The sequence below is a fragment of the Lethenteron reissneri genome, chromosome 41, assembly GCF_015708825.2.
Source record: "Lethenteron reissneri isolate LAM-NWPU_2019-01 chromosome 41, ASM1570882v1, whole genome shotgun sequence".
Taxonomy (NCBI): domain Eukaryota; kingdom Metazoa; phylum Chordata; class Hyperoartia; order Petromyzontiformes; family Petromyzontidae; genus Lethenteron; species Lethenteron reissneri.
The window spans coordinates 11,590,269-11,613,605 of NC_083819.1; the positions used below are offsets into that span (position 1 = coordinate 11,590,269).

At 51.4% G+C, this 23,337-nt stretch overlaps 1 protein-coding gene and 1 long non-coding RNA gene across 3 annotated transcripts in view; one reads left to right on the forward strand and one right to left on the reverse strand.

Annotated features, from left to right (window-relative positions):
- LOC133352709 (uncharacterized) overlaps positions 1 to 23,337 on the forward strand; it is a 78,448-nt gene that overhangs the window by 41,910 nt on the left and 13,201 nt on the right. Inside the window, exons 3-4 of one of the 2 annotated variants that reach the window (XR_009756288.1) lie at positions 18,570 to 18,649; positions 20,058 to 20,910. This is a non-coding gene — a long non-coding RNA (uncharacterized LOC133352709). Of the gene's footprint in view, positions 1 to 18,569; positions 18,650 to 20,057; positions 20,911 to 23,337 lie in introns of those variants that run through there. The other variant, XR_009756289.1, reaches the window with a different exon arrangement.
- LOC133352708 (cytochrome P450 4B1-like) overlaps positions 1 to 23,337 on the reverse strand; it is a 37,721-nt gene that overhangs the window by 13,939 nt on the left and 445 nt on the right. The window contains exons 2-9 of the mRNA XM_061568530.1: positions 21,172 to 21,316; positions 18,585 to 18,629; positions 9,516 to 9,643; positions 4,339 to 4,463; positions 3,529 to 3,680; positions 3,115 to 3,221; positions 2,808 to 2,998; positions 1,672 to 1,805 (exon numbers count right to left, since the gene is read on the reverse strand). Coding sequence (XP_061424514.1) covers positions 1,672 to 1,805; positions 2,808 to 2,998; positions 3,115 to 3,221; positions 3,529 to 3,680; positions 4,339 to 4,463; positions 9,516 to 9,643; positions 18,585 to 18,629; positions 21,172 to 21,316 — 1,027 coding nt within the window. The remainder of the gene's footprint in view (positions 1 to 1,671; positions 1,806 to 2,807; positions 2,999 to 3,114; positions 3,222 to 3,528; positions 3,681 to 4,338; positions 4,464 to 9,515; positions 9,644 to 18,584; positions 18,630 to 21,171; positions 21,317 to 23,337) is intronic.

Here is a 23,337-nt window from a genome sequence, read left to right on the forward strand (position 1 = left end):
GGCGATAAGGCCTGGCTGCACTGCCCACATGCACCGTTAGCTACATCCCCTAAACTGTTGAGACCATGGAGGGGACCTGTGGAAATCGTGCGCATTGCGCGACCCCAGAGTATCCAGATTAAATGGGGAAAACGCCGTTGGTATGTACACCCCTCCCAGCTGAAACCCTTAGCGGCACCGCATGGTCTCCCCTTGTGCCGTAACGACCGAGCGTGTGATGTGGCCGTCGACCCAGGGAGGGATGTGTCGCAGTCTGATCCTCACGTGTCTCCGCCTGACCCACTCCCAGGTGTCTCGGACTTGACGGCTACTGATCGTCGTGAACCGGAACCCCGAGGCACGCGCGGATCACCGATGCCTGGCCCATGCCTCCCTGGACTGCCGGCACCACGGAACGATCAACCGCGTCTAGCACCGTACGACGGACCGGCCAGGCGGACTCGTGCTAGGTCACAACACTTTTCGTGAAAAAATAAAGAGAAAAAAAAATTATATTTAATAAACTGGGAGCCGAGGTTGCAGCTCGTCACCACGCCCCCCTCCTGCCGGTATAATGTCCCGTTCAAGGGGCGATCGGAAAGTAAGGGACACTGCACGAGTCAATTTTTTAGTGTATATACGTTTATTGTTGTCGCTCGTCGGGTTATACATATTGTTCTTGTTGTTCGGTTCCTTGTTCTGTTCTTGCGGATTGCGGAGTTTTATTGTGTTGTGTTGGGTCGTGTTGTTGTGATTATTGCTTACGTTACGGGGCACACACACATAAGGGAGGGTAAAAACAAAATTTTTTAGCAGCCGGGGCGGCTGCGAGCTATGTGGTAGGGGGTGATGTAGTGGTGGTACGTGTTGACAAAAGGGGCGGCGTGCGTATGAGCGCGCCGGGCGTGGCTACGTCAAGAGGGGTGGTGTTGACACGCGCCGACAGTGATGGATCACGGGGCGGCGCGAGGTGCGTGGTTGTGCGCGCTGACATCATGTGGGAAAGAGGATCGTAGGGAGTACGCAGTGATTGGCCAACTGGGGTGGGTGCTCTCAACGACGTCCGCATTTAGGGCTATAAAGGAGGACGCGAGGGAGCACTCGGGGAGTTGATAACCAGTTGAAGATCGAAGACGAAGCTGAAGAGATAGGGCCCCGAAACCCCTGGTCCCGCGGTCCTTATAAGGGCCAGGACGCTGTGTGGTTCGGAGGCGAGGCTGTGGGACCCGTGGTCTGACGTCCATGTGGGACGAGGCTGTGGGACCCAGAGTCGAGACGGATACCCCGGTTAGGTGGGTTCCGAGAGCTACGGGGCGTAAGAGCCCGTGAGGGTGTAGCCTAGGGAGCTCTGTGTGTCAGGCTGTACTTAGCCACCCGGGTAAAGAGAAGTTAGGGAGCCTTGTGTGTCAGGCTGTACTTAGCCACCCGTGTAAAGAGAAGTTGACGTTAATAAAGAGGTGTGCAACCCGTGAAGTCGTCTCCCACCAAGTTCATACTTTACATCTATATACATGGATGGCTTGGTGAGCGAATTTTTGGCACCAGCTGTGGACAGAGCCGGCGCAAAGTGACAACAAACATGGGGTTGAAAGAAGACTAGGTAAAGCGTTAGGATCTGTGGGAGGGGATGGGAGGTGAAAGATGTCAGCTCATTAAAGTTAGACCAGAGCCGAGGAGGCTAGGAGCTAAGACCTGTGGGGATGACGCGCCCGTCGCACAAGGCGATTGGTTTGCTCGTCTTCCTGGAGATCGCGGGCACCACGGCCTGTAAGCGCAGTGATTCCTTGATGCACATGGTGGTGTAGGACAGCTGGGAAAGGTCGTCCCTGCAAGGGGACACGCATGCACGGTGATTGCAGATCACAGTCCAACGTCAGATTGTGTCCTGTTTACCTCAGGTCTAAGTCAGCTGAAAATTGGGCATCGTATTCGGGCTCAATGCTTGAACGCGAATGTTGTTCTCGCCCACTGAGTTGCGCTGCCTAGCAATGTATATTTTATTGTACACATGGATTGCAAACAATGAAGAACAAAACGACTTTCCACATTATAAATATACCGTATCTCTAAAACGTTTTCATTAAATTGCTCTTGAATGTGAAAAGTAAAGGTAAAGGCGCGGCCCTGTAGTTTCTAGCTCACGCGACTGCTGGCAGAGCAGCCTCCAGTAGAGGGAGCTCTAGAGAGCCCTTCCAGGCCTTCTCTCACACGATGGCCAAACGTCTCGATAAAGGTTCCTTAATTTAGACAAAAGTAGATATATTAAATGTTTCTCCATATCTGTAGATTCTCAAACCTGTGGGTCGTGCTCCCCTGGGGATGGCACAGGCTGTGGCATGGATACCGTGTAAGAAAAGTGCAGGAACTATTTCAAACGTGAACAGGGAATGTCAGTACCCTGTTGTGGTGAAAAATTAACTCATGCAAAACATGAAACATATGACTTACGAGCACAAGACTCACAAAGACAAATAATTAAATAAGTGCCTATTAACAGTGGTCTTGATTTGGGGCACCACGCCAACAATATTTATAACTTTTGCTCTAAATGAAGCAATCCAAGTAAATATTTAATCCAGGCGGTCCATTGACATTGACCCTGTAGAACAGATTCTTCTACTGCAAATATGTTACGTCATCAGCCTCTAAGAAGAAGGAGAAATTGATGGGATGAGAGGAACACTGAAATAAATACAACTGATTCACAAAATCAGCCTGAAAACCATTCTCCTGGAGAGTTTCACGAGTCATCTCCAGAAATAAGCTTTGTGTTCTCTCAACTTGAGAGAGTGCAGAGTGCTGTCCATGTCACATCCCAAATCTCTCACCAGGTGAGGAAGGTTCGGCCTGCAAGCAGGCGTGTGACCTCGGTACGGCAAGCATCCTGGTGGTGAGGGTTGTGAGCCATGGCATGTAGGGCCCAGGCCAGGCCACTGGCTGTAGTGTCATGTCCAGCAAACATGAAGGTATCCACCTCGGCCTGTATGTCCTCCTTGGTCAGCCCATTGCCCTTGTCATCCTGAAAAGTGGGGAAGCCGGTCATTGCAAATAATTATTCATAACCATTGTGACCTACGTGCAACCGAGAGGCCACAATGTCCATGCCATCTTCGCTCTTCAAGATCGGACGCTCACCCGCATGCTGAGCAAGATGTCGAGGAAATCAAGGTACCGCTTTGCTTTGATCTTCTCCAGTCCCTCTTCCCCAAGCAAGGCCTCCTTGTGTTCTTTGATCACTTTATCTGATTAGCAGCACACGTATACACACGCACAATATGAATATTCTACATTTAGCCTTAGACTTCTGTGACGCATGTTATTCGCAGGGTTGTGACCTGCACTTCACTGGTCACCCTCTACGTTAACGGGGTTCCTATTTTCTGGCAGATAAAGGCAAGAGTTTGACTTTTAAGCTGACTATGAGTAGAGTGGAGACACGGCTGTTGGTACACTGCACTGTGACCCTCACCCCTATTGTCTTATCATGCTAAGCAGGGTATCTTAGTCTGTGCACGTGATAATAGGCGTGTGTGTGTGCGCCCATCATACCCGTGTGTGCGTGTGCGACATTGCACGTCTTGCGAAAGCGATATCCCAGTGGACTCAGGTTGAAGATGACATCAAAGTAGTACGGGAAGAGCCGGCTCCGACGGTGCACCATTTCCGTGAGATCAAACACCGCCGACACGTAGGAGTTGTCACTGGCCACCCAGAGCGGGGCACGGGCGAGAGAGGTCACGCGAGTTACAAGACGCCGCTCAGTGGCTATTAGCGCACGTGACAGACGGCTGGTAATTTAGGGAGGACCTCTGGACATATATGCAAACATATGATTCGGTTGAAGAGAATCGCTATGGGAAAACGCAAGTTGCTATTACATTTGTAGGTAATTTAAGAACCTGCATCATGAGACTGGGGCGTGTGGATGCCTGTGCAGTGAGTAGAAACATCTTAATGGTTTAGTGTAAGGTCATGCATCACACTTTGCCAAGGTCATTCTGCATTATGCAATCAGTATGATTATGGACTGGGCAGATGCACAGGGAATGAAACTCACATTGGGCCATTTGCAACTGAGACGTCGAGCCCGTGATGATGGTTAACTGGGAGTTATACAGGACATAGCCAGGCCTAACTGGGCATTACAGCTACAGCAGATTTGTGTCCTGTAGGTGTGAGAAGTCTCTTGATTGCACAAGTTCTTGTCGAATAGACGCTTTTTTTTGTGCTCTATTGTAATGCACAATGGCAACAGCCACGTGTCCAGGAGCTGAATGCCAATGTCGAGGCTTGCGAGCCCCTGCCCAATGCCGCAGTGCTTCCAGCTCTGCACGGCCTCCGCGTGCCCCGCCGGGTCACCTGTCCGTCTGGCAGCTGCTGCGGGAGCTGAAGGCACACTTCATGATGCTGTCCAGCATCATGAGGCTGATGTCCTCAAACACGTCGAACAAGTTCTGTATCTTGATCCTCTTCTCCCATTTGTCCTGTTTGATACAAGTGAAAGACAAAGACTAAAGATCCCCAAATAGCCTTTAACGTATTTTTGTGAGTGAGCAGTGCTCAAACGGACCTCTTCGACTCAATATATTAGGTTACACATCGTTTTTTGGTTTGCTATTTTCACTTATCCTATTCTTTAGCCTCACAGCACCAGAGGAGCAACCTGGACTTTAAACATGCCTTCCCCTCTGCACAGAAAACGTGAACTTCTGGATTCGGGCCTGCTTCATGAATATGAAGCCGAAGCCTGTACTAGTCTGCCCCACACTCCAGGTGCTCAATGGCAGAAAGAGCCCCGTACAAAAAATAGAAGGCCTCTTCTCCACTCACCTCCCCAATTAAGGAACGACCTGAGACCCCTCATGGAGGAACTCGTGGGATGCTACAAACTCTTCTCAAAAAAGTCAATAAACTTTCCCAATTTACCCGGAAGATTAGTCAACATACAGAGTAAAATACCAACCTCTTTGGTTTTTTCGGTAAAGTCGCGTAGGTTAAAAAAGAGAAAACAAATAAATTAAATCACGACGTTTCGAAGGCAACACAAGCCTCCGTCTTCAGGTGGCACCGTCACAGCAAATATCACTGTATCAAGTGACGAGACTTCTAAGAGACACGAGATTATCTACTGGTTAAGGGGAGGGGGGAGGAGCCAAGATGGGCCGTGGGGGGGGTTATGGGCTGGTGATGAGGCACGACGACCTGTGGTGCAGCTACGGCTACGCCTGGAGCTGCAACTGAGGCTTTGTGATATAGATGGCAGAAGTAGATAAGCAAGCTAGGATTAAGCAGCCTTCTGTTATGCTCGCTGGTGGGTTATATTCCAAGCAGGCAAGCAGTGTGTGAAAAGCTACAAAACTAAAAAACTACAAAACTTAAAGACTACTACTATGTCTGTACCATTATAAGGCAGCTAGAGTTTGGCTTGGTTAATGACATCTTTCCAATGATTGCTTAATTTAAAACCATCCTCTCGGTTGAAGTTGTGTCTATGTTTGTATATCTGGATGGCTTCATTTACAAATCTTTGGTAGTACCCGGGAGATTTGCAGAGCACTTTGGTATCGGAGAAAGCGAGAGAGTGGAGAAGCAAGTTTCCATGATGACATCTTTCCAAGTGGCACTAGAGGAACAGGGGGAGTTCAGCAAACACATAACGCCAAAGTCAAGGAGCTAGAGGATGCATTCAACTAGATGCCGAGATCATGAGGCCTCCTTTGCCGGTAACAAAATATACTAATAGGGTTTTTCCACTTTTTTCTGGCAACAAAACTGACACCTTTTGCAAGGAATCATGTTTACATTAACCACAACACTTGCAGTCAAATGCAAACAAAAAAACAATAATCTGATAATGTATGCATTGTCCTTGAAACTGATTGGTCCCCACCAGAGACAGCTTTTCTTAGAGCCTAGTCTCAAATGGTGTTCGACCAGATGACGCCAAAGGTGCACAGTTCAAAGACAACGCACTATCAGAGTAATGAGAGCTCGGGGTAAGCATCTACATCATGAGGCCTCCTTTACCAGTAACAAAATATACTAATAGGTTTGCATTTGACTGCAAGTATTGTTAATGTGTCTTTCTTTTTCTTCTCGGCTGATGTTTAGTATTTTCCTGAGTCAGCATTGATGATATTTTTCGAGGTAATTTATGTGTTTCTAATAGGAGGTCCAGGTTTCTGCACTGTATAACAGGGTAGGAATGATAACAGCATTATAAACAACAACTTTGGTATTGGTGGTAATGTCGTGGTCTTCAAAGCCCCTGTTCTTAAGCTTGCGAGAAAGGCAGCACTAGCTATAACAATCCGATGTTCGATTTCATCATGAATTAAGACATTGCTGAAGAGATGGCTGCCTAAGTATGGGAAACTGGGAATGTTTTCGAGTATTGCGTTTTTAGTAGTGATTTTGGGGGGTGGTAGGTGTTCTCTCGGAGCTTGTTGAAAGATGATCTTTGTTTTCCTGGTAATGAGTGTTAGACCCATCCTGCTGTAAGCTTGACGATGGCCTGAAGGTTAGCTTCTGAGCAGGCACTGACTTGGGCATCATCTACATATTGGAATGTGATTGAGGTTTTCGACTTAGCTCTGAAACGGTTGATGTGAAATATGTTCCCGTCTGTCCTATATGTGATATGCATGCCTCAGGGGAGTCTGCCCTCTGTCAGGTGAAGAATTCCCACCAGGAAGATAGTGAAAACAGTTGGTACAATAATGCAACCTTGCTTCACACCGGTTCATACCTTGATTGACTCTGTGGTTTCGCCAACTGATAGGATGACAGCCTTCATATCGTCATGCAGAAGATGGAGGATGTTAACAAATTTAGTCGGGCAGCCATATCTTAGAAGGATGATTAACAGAGTCGAAAGCTTTAGTCAGATTGAAAAAGGCCATGCACAGTGGTAGTCTCTGCTCCTGGCAATTCTCAAAATCATGTCTGAAGTTACCATGCCAGGCCGGAGGCCACTCTGGGATTCAGGAAGGAGATTTTCAGCAAGTCTGTTTAGTATAATTCTTGGAAGTATTCTTCCAGTGGTGGCAAGGAGAGAGCTTCCTCTGTAGTTGCCACAGTCTGACTTGTCACTTTTCTTGAAGATGGTCACAATGATGGTATCTTTCAGTTCGTTGAGAAGGTCTTCATCATTCCAGATCCTGGCCATGAAGAAGTGCAGGTGTTGTCCTCCATGTTTGTAAATCACAGCAGATATCTGGTCTGGCCCATTGGCTTTGTTCACTTTCATCTGCTTGTCAGCTTTGGCCACGTCAAGTATCGTTTGTTCTTCAGCCTCAGCGGTGGGGTGTTGCGGAATCTCACTGACTATAGAATGCCAGCTCAGCACTCTAATCTACTCAGCGCCTTCTGTTATGGAGTAAGTAAAACATTAAAATAACATCTTCTTTGTTCTTTCGGTAAAGTCACGTAGAAGGGAGATAATAAAATAATAAACAAGTAAACCCGTAAAAACTAAGTTTTTCACTCTAAATCCTTTATATGCGTGGCGGCTAGAGTCCTCTCGTCCTCTGGCTTGAGATGGCTGCAATCTATGGGTCAGATGATTGTCTGCCAGTATTAAGCAATTGGTAATTAAATATTTAATTTGTTTTCCCTAAACAGTGTAAAATTTTCACGAAAATTAATTGTCACACACAACGAGTCTGTGTGGAAAATGTCAGCTCGATTGGATCCCGGGAAGTGGGTTAAAAAACGAGCGAAAATTTGCACGGTCCTAAGCAAGCAAGCGAACTTAATATAAAGGATTTAAAATGTATTCGCCTGTGGAGGACGCGGGGACCGATCCCGCGACCTTTGGAATGGGAAGCGAGGGCGCTACCAACTGCACTACTCCGCCACGGCCTGTGGAGGGGTTACGCTCTGGGCTCCTATACTGTGACGTTCAGCCAAAGCCATGAATGAGTTCTATTTGAATAAATGTAAAATAATTTTTTTGCCTAAAAAGTGTAACATTTTTGAATTTTTTTCTGTGTCAGCTCGATTGGATCACGGGAAGTGGGTTAAAAAACGACTGAAAGATTTGCACGGTCGTAAGCAAGCAAGCAAGCACGCAAGCAAGCAAGCAAGCGAACTTAATATAAAGGATTTAAAAATAATACAATTCTCACGACGTTTCATTCAATCTGATTCAGACGCTGTCTTTCCGACAGACCTGTTCTTCACCTGAGGACGGCTGCTTGCGTTGTGGCCGAAATGTCGTGAGAAATGTATTATTTTATTATGTTTTATTTTTATTATTTTATTATTTCCCTTCTACGTGACTTTACCGAAAGAACCAAGAAGATTAATCCCTGCAGTCACGAAAGCTTTAAATCGAAATTAAAATAACATGTTTACCAGAAGTTTGACCTCTGAGTCTTCCACATTGTTGCAAGTTCAGCTCAGTTGGTTCCAATGACAAATCTGTATGTGAGAGGCTCCCAGAGTGCCCCCGCCCCCCGCGCCACCACCGCCGCCACCACTTCCAACCCCGCTGCCGCCACCACTTCCACCACCACCGCTACCACAACCACCGCCGCCACCACCGCTGCCACTACTACCACCGCCACTACTGCCGCCACCTTGCACCGGTGGCTTTGAGCCCACGATCTCTCCCTGGATGCCTCCAAATCTGAAACTATCCTGATCGGCACTAGACAGCAACTCGCCACCTCCACGCTTCCTTCGTGCATTTAATCGCTGTGCTCCATTATCTAATTCTCCGACCACGTCAAGTTCCTCAGCGCCACTCTCAACTCATACTTATCCGACACAAACCACATTATAAGATCTTGCTCGTACCACTTCCTTTACGTCCAGTGATTGATCGCCAACACCCTCGCCTGCAGCATAGTCGGCATCCTTGCTTGCTCTTCATTGAGTGACCTCAAGAAACTCCCAACGGTTTCAAAACCATCTCACCTGCATCGTCCTCTATCCCTATCACCTTGTCCCGATTCCCTCGCCTCTCTCCACTGGCTTCCATCGTCGCCATCAGCAAGGTTGTCTACAACATTGCCTCCTGCCTCTATTCTCGACCTTACTCCATATCTCTTGTCTCTCTCATACCACCCTGCACAACAGCTCACAGTGGAACTCTCCACAGCAGTAGCTGAGCGACACACAACCTCCTCCTCCTCTCTACACCGAGGGCCAGGACCACCATCACTGCCAGGCATCATCTCTCCGCGGCAGCCCCTGTGGTCTTCTTCGTCCCTGCTGCTACTGAATATTCACAGAGTTTAATCTTAAAGTCCCTGACCTTTTCATTTGAGGCTCACCTCTTTCGCTTGATTTTCGCTTGACATCGAGCATGGCTGTGTGCTTCAGTCACAGATTCCACACTGGTCCATGTTGGAAGCGAAAAAGCAATTGCACCTCAACAGGAAATCAACATACATGTTTAGGGGTGGGAATATTAAAATTACACATTTGGATTCAGCACTGTCCATAGTGCATTACTAAGAACCATAATCTTTGCCATGGCTACTGCAGGGTAAGTGCCCACGGCGTGTGTGACAACTGCGTGAGCTTACGATGAGCACTTGGGTGCTCTCCACCATGAGAGACACGTAGGGCTTCAGAATCTCCATGTGGAAGCCGGGGCTGAGCATGCGGCGACTCCGAAACCACCTTGGACCAGATGAGGTGAGGAGACTCAATCCTGTCCACAAGTAGCATAACGTTAGAAGGTCAGTTTTATGATTATAGTGATGCGGTATGCAGAGTGTATGTATTGGTGTAGATGGAGGTGTACTGGCTGTGTCAGTGTGTGTGTGTCGGTGTAGATGGGAGGTGTTCTTGATGGGCCAGTGTGTGTGTCGGTGTAGATGGAGGTGTACTGGCTGTGTCAGTGTATGTGTGTCGGTGTAGACGGGAGGTCTTCTTGATGGGTCAGTGTGTGTCGGTGTAGATGGAAATGTACTCGCTGGGTCAGTGTGTATGTTCATATAGATATGACGTGTGTTGGCCGGGTCTTACTAGCCGAGTTTAGTCAGTCTGGATGCTTGCGGTTAGTGTAAACAGCTCTTGACAATGATATGCATGATGGGATATTGAATCTAGGTTTTGAGAATCATAGCACAGTGTATTAACCACGATATCACTGCTCCCCACACAATATCTGTTCATGGAAAATGTTGATACAGTTCGTCATTTTGAAATAGTTCATGTATAAATTTCAGGACACCAATTTGTCTTCTCTTTCATGTGACTTAGTGAACAGTAACTTACAGGAATCCCTTACCAACCACGGATTCGCAAACCGCGATTTCTTGCACACACTGTTTATTATTTGTGTAATTACAGGGTGACATCTGTTGGCCTGAAGGGGTAATTACGGTCATGGCTGCATTGCATAATGCCTTATTATAGGAGGGCGTATCTGGGGTAAAGGTGAAGGACAGTCAGTCGAGAAGCTCCGGGAACCAGCCCGAAGGTTCTGGAAAGGGGGCGTGGCCAGAGGGGGACCGAAACCTGAGGCTCGGGGCTGTTACGTGTCCTGGGTCCTGGCTGCGTCACTGCTCTCCGCCATCTCTTCATCTCTGACCACACGGCTGATCTTCTGGAAGACTCCGTCGCCATCGCCTCGCTGATCGAACAGCTCATGCAGCGAAGCCGGAGATGGGGCTATGTGTTAGGATCACCTATGTGTAGCTGTGTTACACGATGTATCGCACAGTGTGCTCTTAAATAAATAAGAAGCCTTCTACGAGACGTGTCTCCGAAGTTGCTCTCTGCATTTATATACCAATTTACCAACCGTGGCTTGTAAATTTAAGTATCCACGGGTAAGCAAGGTGTTGTCACATGACGTTGGTGATACGTCATTGCGTGACGTCATTGTTACAAATTTCGCGGGGCTGTAGTTCTCCACGCTTACAGCACCACCCATGGCGCTGCGACGCTGATCAGCTGCCCGTCTATTGTCCTGTGATTCTTGCAGAGCATATACCGTGTCGCACGGCAACTACATTCACGTTAATTGTGCCCTTGATCATGGATCCGAAGCGTGCATGTGTAGGGGTGTTAGAGAGAGAGCCCGTTATGCATGGCAGGTTATGGCAAACAAACACAGTGGGCGGGGCTACGTGAGTGCACGGGGAGGTGCTCTCTACGACGTCCGCGCCAGGCACCCTGGGGGGGGGCTGATTCGGAGTTATGATCCCCCGGGGCCCCACCCCTCAGCGGGGGGTTGGGTATAAAAGGGGATGTGTCGGAGGGCTCGGGGAGAAGTGTTAAGCTAACCAGTGAAGACTGAAGACGTCTTAGCTAGAGCCCTGGACTCCCCTGGTTCGCCGTCCTTATCAGGGCCGAACAGGACCGAGCCAGCGGCGTGGTCCCGAGAGCCAGAGCCGGTGCTCTTGTCAGAGCTGGTCTGGGACTCAGGGTACCGGGCCCGACTTACCAGTGTCGGGCCAGATAGCCTCCCCTAGCCCATTAGTGGAGGACTAGGAGGCAGGCTAGGAGTAGCTAGCGCGTGTATCCCCAGCTAGCCGGGTGAGGGGGCCGATACCCCCTCTAGTGTTGTATGCCACAACCGTGCTGTGTGAAATAAACCCGTGTGCCTCCAACTCCGGCGTCCAAGAGTCGTGAACTCTACTACATCTGGTGTCAGAAGTAAAAATCTACGAACATGGACACGCGCCGGACAGCTCGAGTCAGGGTACCGGAGGCGGAGGACACCGTTGCAGTCGGGGAGCCCGGGATGGCTGAAGAAAGCACAGAGCAGTCGGGGCCGGATGCATCCACACCACAGCAACAGGAGGCTGGGGAGCCGTCGACAGAGGGGCTGAGGCAGGTGCACGCTAAGCTGGCGGAGCTGCTGTACGCCGCTGCCACCTTGCTGGACCACATCACACAGCTGGGGGCTGCTGGACCGCCACGGGGCGATGCAAGCTGACGACCACAGCGCCTTCCCGCCATTTCGACGGAGCACCACTTTGAAAATCCCGCCATCGCCGCAGCTGCTGTTGAGGGCGTGGCCGGTCTGAGCATCGCGTCCAACGGCGGACGTACAGTACCTGCCGCGTCATCACCAACGGACGGAACGTCACCACGGGTGCGACCGGCGATGCCATCGGTTGTTCGCGCCGAGGCAGAGCCGGGTGAGGAGGACGAGGGATTGCGACCTTCCGCGGCAGCCGCTGCGTTACATCAGCGACTACCTCCACTCAAAGAATTTGTGGGCGAGGAAGGCGACTGGGGCGGCTTCCAGCGGCGCTTCCTCGCTCACCAGGAGATGGCGCAGTGGACGGACGCCGAGGCTCTCCGCGCGCTGCCGGCACTCCTCGACAGCGACGCCCTCGCCACTCTAACATCGGCACCGAAGGAGAGGCGCTCCACACTGCAGACGGCGATGCAGGTGCTGGCTGCAGTCTACGGTCCGCCGTCGGACTGTCGGCAACTCTTTTACGATCACCAGCGGGGGGCAAAGGAGTCGCCCCTGGCGTACCGCACAAGCCTCCTGGCACTGGCAAAGGCGGCCTTTCCACGGATGGACAACGAAGGTGTCGACGCCATGGTTACGGAGAAGATACTCCTGCTGGCGGACGAATTAGATATCGTCATCGTCGCACAGGACGACGCGGAGATGTGCGGCACGACTCCTCCACGCAAACCTGCTCTCGCAACGACGGAAGGCCAGCAAGGCGGCGAGCGGGCGTGCCGTGGCTGCAGCCACCCTCCCGGCGGAAGAGATTTGCGCCATCAACCATCAACGGCAGCAGGGAGCGGGAGTACGGGCGGACCGGGGCGGTTCGAGCAATCTCGAACATCCATCGTCGTCGCCAGCACTCCCGCGCTGTTACAACTGCGGCATCCGGGGCCATGTCGCCTCGGGGTGCCGCTCTCCTCGGCAGCGCGGGACGACATCTCGACGGGACGCCAGCCCTCTTCTCAAGCTCCATCATCATAACCCGGCGAGTCGCGGAACCCCTCATGTTTGGCCCGCGCACACGCTCGTCACACACTCAAACACCGCAGCGATTGGGGGGCCGATATCGCGCACCATCGCACCAACACGCACAACTCTGGGTACTCATATCGAACCCAGCCAGTGGTCCGTGTTGGCCCATCGCGTTGTAGCCGCATCGTCTACACATTTGGATTCAGCACTGTCCATAGTGCATTACTAAAAACCATAATCCTTGCCATGGCTACTGCAGGGTAAGTGCCCACGGCGTGTGTGACATCGACGGGGTTGAGGTGCGCATCCTGGTCGATACGGGAGCATCGGCGACCATTATTTCGGAATTAATTTACAATATTCTCCCTGTCCAGAGCCGCCCTTTGATGCCTGTTAACGTGCCATTCTATGCTGCTAATGGGGGCTCACTTGGCATCATTGGACAAATTCGAGCCCAAATTTGTATCGGGGATATTAAATTGTCTGGGCCGATTTTTGTTTCCTCCTCTCTGGCGGTTCCGTGCCTGCTGGGGACGGACTTCCTGGCCAAAATGCCGATTAGGATATTAATTGACCAGGGATGCATTGAGCTCCCGTCGGGCCGACGCATGGCGTTTCTGCCATCCCCCGTTACGAGCCGGACGGCGTTCGCGACGGTGCCGGCGTTCGTGGATAAAACGGTGCGCGTTCCTCCGGGGGCACAAATGTTGATTCCTTTGAAACTTCGGTGCCCCTTCGCTAAGGGCATTGGGGCCCAGGGGGTTTTGCTGGGGCCGTCTAGGGCCGGGGTTAGTGGACCTCATTTACTTCCGGCCCAGACCATAGTAAGAGGGGACGGAGACCCCTTCATCGTGGTCCTCAATGTGGGCTCGCAGAGGGTGGTGGTCCCACAGGGGACCGTGCTTGCTCACGCAACGCCGGTGCCCTGTGAGGAACCCGTCGCGAATCACGTCAGCGCTGTCCCTGCGCCGCGACCACATTCGGACAGCGATGAAGGGTGGCTCGAGGCGCTTTGTGCGGGATCGACGGACCTGTCAAATTCAGAGCGTCAACAACTTAAAACACTACTGCGGGAATTTTCCGACGTTCTCAGTCTGGACAAATACGATTTGGGCTGCACTCATCTGCTGCGTCACCATATTGATACGGGTGACAGCGCGCCAATACACCAGAATCCTTTTCGGTTAAGTCCTACCAAAAAGGACCATGTCAAATCGGCTCTTGATGACATGTTAGCCGCCGACATCATTTCTCCTTCCACCAGCCCTTGGGGAGCGCCGATCGTCCTAGTTAAGAAACAGGACGGCTCGTTGCGGTTTTGCGTTGATTTTCGGCGCCTTAACAAAATTACGGTTGCCGACGCATACCCGCTCCCACGGATGGACGAATCGCTTGACGCCTTGGCGGGAGCGCGATTCTTCTCCACATTGGATTTACTTTCAGGATTCTGGCAGCTTCCTCTGGACGATGATTCAAAGCCTAAAACTGCTTTCCGTATACCGCACGGCCTGTTCCAATTCAACCGGTTGCCGATGGGACTCCACTCAGCACCGGCAACTTTCCAGCGGTTGATGGAATTAGTTTTGGCTGGATTGCAATGGGACTCGTGCTTGATTTATTTGGATGACGTTATCGTCTTTAGTAAAACATTTGACGAACATCTCCAGAGGTTGCGGGCGGTTTTCCAAAAGATGCAGGCTGCTAATTTGAAATTCAAACCCCAAAAATGTCATCTGTTACGCGAATCGGTGCGTTATTTGGGACACATCGTGGGACGCTCAGGTATTGCTACCGATCCCGCCAAAACGCAGTGCATCAGCTCCTGGCCGACTCCCACCTCGGTGGGAGAGGTCAGGAGTTTCATTGGCTTCGCGTCGTATTACCGACGGTTTGTCACGGATTTTGCGACGATTGCGAAACCCCTACACGCTTTAACGTCGAAAGGGGTTCGGTTCCACTGGGGACAGGAGGAGGAGGCTGCTTTCTGCTCCCTTCGGGATGCTCTGGTAAAAGCTCCTCCCTTGGTTTACCCCGATTTTTCTAAGCCCTTTTTGCTCGACACCGATGCGAGCAACACGGGTATTGGGGGCGTGCTTTCCCAGGTGGTTGACGGCGTGGAACGGGTGGTCGCGTACGGTAGTCAGGTGTTGTCTCCTGCGGAGCAAAGATATTGTGTCACCCGTCGGGAACTGTTGGCAATTGTCTATTTCATCCAACAGTATCGCCCATATCTGTACGGTCGGCATTTCACCATCCGCACAGATCATGCGGCACTACAGTACGCCCTGCGAGTTCAACAACCATCGGGACAATTGTCTTGATGGTTAGAGATTCTCCAGGACTTTGATTTTGAAACCACCTACCGTAAGGGCGTTCGCCACACCAATGCGGACGCTCTGTCGCGCATGCCAACCACCTCCGAATGTGCATGCCTCCTGGGGTCTGGATGTTGCAGGCCTCCGGGGGACATATCGGTTCCGGTCTTGGCGGCCGCCGACGACGACAAAACATTGATTACTAATTCGATCGCACAACAGGGAAAAGATTCCCTGTTGGGGTTGCCCGTCACTGAATGGGGGCGCCTCCAGATGAAGAATACCTCCCTCCTCGGGTGGCGTCGTCGCGTCGGCGGTGCTGGGCGGGGGAGGGGTGATGCCGACGCATGGGAAATGGTGCAAGGTCTGCTGATGCATTGGAACGGGAAATCCCATCGACACCGGCTGGTGGTCCCTTCTGGGTTGCGGGGCAAGGTGGTGTGGGCCGCTCATGAGCGCCTCCTACACCTGGGGACCCAAAAGACCCTCGCCTTGCTCCAACTTGATTTTTTTTGGCCAGGCATGACGAAGGATGTCGGGGATTTATTGGGGTCATGCCCTCGGTGCGCGCAACGAAAACCGCCAGCACGGGAGTCTAACCCACCCTTGCAATCAATCAAAGTGTCCAAAGTAAACGAGCTTGTCGCGCTGGATATTTTGGGCCCATTCCCCGCCACCCGCAGGGGCAATAGATATTTGTTGACTGGTGTGGAGTATTTTACGTGCTGGCCTATGGCCTGGCCCCTTGCCAACCAGTCGGCAGCAGCCATCGTGGAGGCCTTTGTTCAGGGATACGTCCTGGACAAAGGTGCTCCGGAGCGGCTGCTGACCGACCAGGGCAAAAAATTTTCCGGCAAACTACTCCAACAAGTCTGTGAGCTCCTGGGCACGAAGAAAATTCGTACCTCCCCGTATCACCCGCAAACTGACGGGATGGTCGAGCGTCTGCATCGAACCATCACGTCAATGTTGTCACAGCAGGTTTCGGACTCACAGACCGATTGGGACCTGCAAATTCAAGGGGTCTTGGCGGCATACCGGATGGCACCCCTGCAGCTACGGGATTTTCACCCTTCTACCTCATGTACGGCCGCGAACCTGACCCGCCTGTTCGTGCCCAGCTGCAGATCCCCGCGCCGCAGGGTAAAACTAAATTGGCTGACCATGTAAAATTTAATCTGGCCAAATTAACAGAGGCACGGGATGCTGCCATGCAAAACTCTGACCTCCGTCAGAAAGCGAATGAGCGGCTCAGACTGGGTCGGGCGCACATGCTGCAGTGGAAGCCGAGGGACAAGGCATGGCTGCACTGTCCCCAGGTGCCACTGGCAACCTCCTCTAAGCTGGTGCGGCCGTGGCGGGGCCCTGTGGAGGTGGTCGAGGTTTTGCGACCGCAGTGTGTGCGCATCAAATGGGGGAAGCGACGGTGTTTCGTGCACCCCTCTAGATTAAAACCCTTCGTTGCGGTACACATCCCCACTTCACACACGCGTGGCCAAACATGTGGGGGGGTCGACCGACTCACTGGGTCCGTCTCCGTCACTCTCACCTAATGCCTTGCAGGCTGTACCACCTCCAGGTGCATCAGGAGTGACGGGCTCACGGGCGATCACCCCTCCTGGGGATGCCAAGGGTCACGCGGCGTTGGATGAGGACTCACTCCGAGACGGACAGTTGCCACCTAACGGTCCGCCACCCGGGGTTACCCCGTGTGAGGGGCCCGCTGCAAGGACGCGCGCTAAAATGCGCAGACTGTTGTGAGGCCGGAAGATGTGTACATAGGTTGTGTTCATTGTGTGTTGTGTGGGTGGTGTGTTCCCTGCTCATTGGATGTACATATGTTGGGTTCACCATGTGTTGTGTGTGTGGTGGGTTCCCTGCAAATTGTATATAGGCTGTTTTTACGGAATTCGTATTTATTCGGGGGGGGGGTGCATCGGGTTGTTTTCTCTTCTTGTTGTTGCGTTCTTGTTGTGTTCTTGTTGTTGTTCTTGTTATTGTTGAAAAATAGTGAGGCACACGCGCGGTCAGGGGGTAAATGCACTTTTATTGTCATTTTTTTTGTATGTTGGCAGCCGGGACGGCTGCAAGCTATGCGGGGGGGGGGGGGGGTGATGTAGGGGTGTTAGAGAGAGAGCCCGTTATGCATGGCAGCTTATGGCAAACAAACACAGTGGGCGGGGCTACGTGAGTGCACGGGGAGCTGCTCTCTACGACGTCTGCGCCAGGCACCCTGGGGGGGGCTGATTCGGAGTTATGATCCCCCGGGGCCCCACCCCTCAGCGGGGGGTTGGGTATAAAAGGGGATGTGTCGGAGGGCTCGGGGAAAAGTGTTAAGCTAACCAGTGAAGACTGAAGACGTCTTAGCTAGAGCCCTGGACTCCCCTGGTTCGCCGTCCTTATCAGGGCCGAACAGGACCGAGCCAGCGGCGTGGTCCCGAGAGCCAGAGCCGGTGCTCTTGTCAGAGCTGGTCTGGGACTCAGGGTACCGGGCCCGACTTACCAGTGTCGGGCCAGATAGCCTCCCCTAACCCGTTAGTGGAGGACTAGGAGGCAGGCTAGGAGTAGCTAGCGCGTGTATCCCCAGCTAGCCGGGTGAGGGGGCCGATATCCCCTCTAGTGTTGTATGCCACAACCGTGCTGTGTGAAATAAACCCGTGTGCCTCCAACTCCGGCGTCCAAGAGTCGTGAACTCTACTACACATGCAGCGAGTCGCGAAAGTGAGAGTGATGCGTCTTTGGCCCGGAGGAAGAGGGGGAGGGTGGGCTGCTGTGCCCCTACTTCTAACCACCCCTTCCGCCACTACATCTCATTGTCATCGTCATCATCATTCATATTAAAGATATATACAGTGAATGTAATGTTTATTTACGTTTAATTATGTTCTTGTGTAAAGTACTGTCTTTTTTATTCGGTGTTTAGTTAATAAACAGGAAATTTAATTGCATACCCATGACCCTGTAAGGTTTACCCCATATTCTTGTACAGGGAAATTGAGTTTTCATTTTTTTTATTGTCTATGTGTTTCTCCCTTGTGATGGTACTTTGTAGGATGAACGTTGATATTTATAAGGGCACGGGGTGACCAATAAGGTCTAAATTGGTCTATAGTAAGATAGGCACTGATATGGGGTATGTAGTTAAGCTCTGACGAGTCTGACCGTAGCTGTGGTTCACCTAACCCCCTATTTCCCATAGGCCTGTGGATTTGCCTGCCGTGGCATTTTCCAGCAAACTAACCCCTGCGATTGGTGAGGGATTGCTGTATATCAAAGTTTGAAAGCCACAAGGTGAGGCTAAATGCATTTCTGATGCTGGTCTGCTGTCTCCAGTGAATTTGTCGAGTGGTCTCTCGTGTGTCTTGCAGGATTTGTAAACTCACCGATCCATGGAATGATGAATACATATTCGAGGTCACTCTTCGGTTCTGAATAAAAACAACATGAGGTGCGTACAACAAACAGGAATTTCCACAGCAACAAAAATTAGCTTGAACCACCCTATGGACTTGCTGCTCACATGCGCATACCTTTCGCAGAAGATGAATTCGTGTGCTTTGTTTACCAGGCTCCAAAATGTATAACACTGTGTAAAGTGCATGTTTCCCTCACTTAATGGGGTTTATGTGTTCCAAAAAAAGGGAGTACAAAGCGACACGGCATGAGGAGACAGCTGCCTGCCGAGTAGCATGTAAAGTACACACAGTACCAACAATAATGTTGTACCACTTTTGACCATATAGCCGCATCTGAGTGAATTAAACCCGCATTGAGCGATTTTTTTGGCTGAAAGGTTAGCCACATATTCGCAAAATCACACAAACCAAACCCACGTCGAGCAAGATAAGCCTGTGTAGTGTAATAGCGCTGGCTGCTGGCCAGCAGCAGCAAATGTGGTGGACAAACAGTATACACGCTGGTGAGCATGTGAGCGGGTGTGTCCGCAGGAAGGTGGAACTGGGGCAAAGATCATGGAGGGCCCTATCTGGAAGCCCCTGGAACCTGCTAGTGGCTTTGAGAAGGAAGGTGTTGCCAGGGCGGAGCCAGGCCGTGCTGGTAGCATAAAAGGGGCCGAGAGCAAGAGGTTGAGGCTGCCAGTTCTGGGATTCGATCAACTCGTCGTTGCTATCATCTCGTCACCTTCGTCGCTGCCGTATTTCCTCGATATTGCGCTGCTAGATAGTTGTTGGCTGTCTCCGTCAGCGCCGTCGGTGTTAGACGGCTAGTGTTGTATATAGGCTAGCGACTGTAGAGTCTGCAGGCGAGATCGTGAGTGCATGAGCAGTCTGGTATTGGGTCGAGTGGGACTGGGTGATGGGGTTGGCTGTGTTTAGCATTGAAATATGATTTGATCAGGATCGGAATTACTTCGCAGTTGGTGGCAAATCCATGTTCTTATTGCTGGGGCATGTCCATTGCACAGAACAAGCACGGCTGACGTCCGAAAAAGTGGTATTTAATTTATCAACCCCGGAGCGACGAAGGGTTGAGTTGAACCACCCTAACGTGGTCTGAAGTTGCGCTCTAATCACCGTGCCAGATGCCACCGCATCAAGCTCGGCAGTGAGTACCGCTTATTGGGACGTCCACAGTGGTCAATTAATCTTAATTTTAGTGTAAATATTGCCCTAAAAAAATTAAGTATCAGTGTACATGACAACAGAATGAGAACGGTACAGCCACGCAATGATTTTGAGACTGGACCCCCACCAGAGAAATGTAGAATTTACACCCCTTGCTCCGGATCAGAGTGGAAATCCACACCTCCCAATGCTCTTTTATGTAAATATTATCTTACAGTGGCAATGAAACATAAACTACACAATTACAAACTAAACTATGTTTTATTTTACCAGGTACGGTCCACTAAGCTATGTAGCTCATTTTCATAAGCGACCTAGCAACAATAGTTCAACGAAGTGGCTTATCACCTGGAAATTTACAGCAGCCAAATGCCTGAAACGCATGTTGATTCTAAATGTGGAGGGAAAAACTGGAGGACTCGGAGAAAAATCCACACGACCACGAAGAGAGAGAAAAACATGCAAACTCCAAATATACAGCAGGCATCAGGGTCTGGATCGAACCCACCTCCTCCTGTATACTAGGTGAGCAAGTTAATATCTCGCCACAACGGCGTCCCATCCCAAGGCCCAAGACAAGATGCAAAACACCGATGGTGTTTCACTGAATCAGATCCGTGGACGAATGTGCTTACATCGCGGGCTACGCAATTTATGTCTGTGAGGCCTTGTGTATCTGGCGTATTGTCCACCTAGATCCGACACTGTTCATACACACGTGGACTGGCAAGTCCTTCACAAAGGATGCCGTTTCCTAGGAAGTGGACGTCACAAGCCATGTCACATTACTCACAAGTTGGTCAATGTGGTCTCGTGTCGTAGCTTTACATCCCAATTACTCAAAATATAATAGTCTATCAGACATGTCATGTAAAATATAAACGTATTTAACATTACTAAGCTCTCCAGTACTACACTACGACCGTGTCCCTGTCGTGTCTGTGTATGGATGTCTAGTTCACTGGCCCTGTGTGTTTCTGCAGGGAACGTGTGCCCTGCCACTAATCATTTTCATTCAGACACAAAGGGTCCCATAGATAGTCTCTGGTTTAGGCCAATCAATTTCAAAGACAATGCGTACACTGTAATCAAAGCATATTTTTATGTATTACCACAAGCATGATGTTTGGTTAATGCTTATTTGCATCCTTGCAATAAATATAGCTTTGTTGTTTGAACATCTTAACACCTCCTGTATTATTGCCGGAAAGGATAAAGCCTTTTCCCCAGCATTTTGATACTGGTAAAAAAAGGTCCCATAGATACGAATGCACTTTAGTTTGTGTATGCAAAAGAGATTTGAGAGTAGCAGAAGTGTTTCTGGCCGATCGTGTTCTGTCAGTGCTAGAGCGGTAAAGCTGCCCTCTGTCCCTCGCGAGCCGTTTACCTGCAGTGCTGATGATGGCTTTGGCATAGTCCGGGTGACTGATTTGCAATGTTGATATGAACGGACCAAACCACATGGGAAACACGTAGCGATACTCGCGGAACAGCTTCAAAAGATTCCGCAGCCACTGCTCATCATCTGGAAGCTGCACACAAACACGTACAAATACAAACACCCCCTGTATAGCCTTGAACAGACTGTCGGGGCAAGTGCTATTAAGGGGTACATATAAAGGCTGGCACAGCACACGAGCAGTGACCCTTCCAATCCCACACAAAGCACCTAACCCCTCAGCCATCTTCACACAGCCATGCAAGCTGATGTGACTAAGCAATACACTCATAGACTGCATGTTTCCTGCGTAGACACGAGGAATCCGCCGCGGTGTATTGCAATGGTAATCACACTGGACCTGCAATCAACCTAGAGGACACCGGTTCATCCCTGATCTCCCGTTGCGGCAGTTGAAACAATGAGGCAAGTTTTTGTTTCATTAAACTCCTTTACCAGCGCCGCCAGTGTCCACTGAGCAGAGGTGTAATTGCCGCTTGGCGGATCGCGAATTCACTTCTCAGGCACAAGTGCTGCTCGCGTATTGAGTGCTCTATGTGTCAGCAGGTTCCCATAGAACTGTGTGTGTAGTACAGCTCCGCGTGCCGTTGTGTAGTCTTGGGGCGATTGTACCGCGCACACGAGGGCACGCAACGAGAGAGCGCACAGGCAGCGCCGAGCCACCAGCAGCTATCACCGAGCCAGGCAACAAAGTTGCCTGTGCCACGGCTGATTATATCCAGAGGACGGGTCTAGGTATCGCTCGCTATTGGTGTTGGCTGTGGCCAGGAGCCAACGTCAATCGGCCTCACGTGGCCGGACGGGGCCGGCTGCCCCTTAAGCTCGCACGCGCGGCACCCGTGAACACGCGTCAGGTGGCCGCGCGGTACACGGAAAGTACACACACTACATACACAGTACATACACACTACCTACACAGTGCACAGTACATACACACTACCTACACAGTGCACAGTACATACACACTACCTACACAGTGCACAGTACATACACACTACCTACACAGTGCACAGTACATACACACTACCTACACAGTGCACAGCACATACACACTACCTACACAGTGCACAGTACATACACACTACCTACACAGTGCACAGTACATACACACACCATACACAGTACATACACACTACATACACAGTAGACACACACTACATACGCAGTACACACACACTACATACGCAGTACGCACTTACCAGGTGCCCGTAGAGCCAGTATCCTCACCACACGCTCACCACTCACCAGGTGCGCGTGCCCGTAGAGCCAGTGTGCTCACCACACGCCCACCACTCACCAGGTGCGCGTGCCCGTAGAGCCAGTGTGCTCACCACACGCCCACCACTCACCAGGTGCGCGTGCCCGTAGAGCCAGTGTGCTCACCACACGCCCACCACTCACCAGGTGCGCGTGCCCGTAGAGCCAGTGTGCTCACCACACGCCCACCACTCACCAGGTGCGCGTGCCCGTAGAGCCAGTGTGCTCACCACACGCCCACCACTCACCAGGTGCGCGTGCCCGTAGAGCCAGTGTGCTCACCACACGCCCACCACTCACCAGGTGCGCGTGCCCGTAGAGCCAGTGTGCTCACCACACGCCCACCACTCACCAGGTGCGCGTGCCCGTAGAGCCAGTGTGCTCACCACACGCTCACCACTCACCAGGTGCGCGTGCCCGTAGAGCCAGTGTGCTCACCACACGCCCACCACTCACCAGGTGCGCGTGCCCGTAGAGCCAGTGTGCTCACCACACGCCCACCACTCGCCAGGTGCGCGTGCCCGTAGAGCCAGTGTGCTCACCACACGCCCACCACTCACCAGGTTCGCGTGCCCGTAGAGCCAGTGTGCTCACCACACGCTCACCACTCACCAGGTGCGCGTGCCCGTAGAGCCAGTGTGCTCATCACACGCTCACCACTCACCAGGTGCGCGTGCCCGTAGAGCCAGTGTGCTCACCACACGCCCACCACTCACCAGGTGCGCGTGCCCGTAGAGCCAGTGTGCTCACCACACGCTCACCACTCGCCAGGTGCGCGTGCCCGTAGAGCCAGTGTGCTCACCACACGCTCACCACTCACCAGGTGCGCGTGCCCGT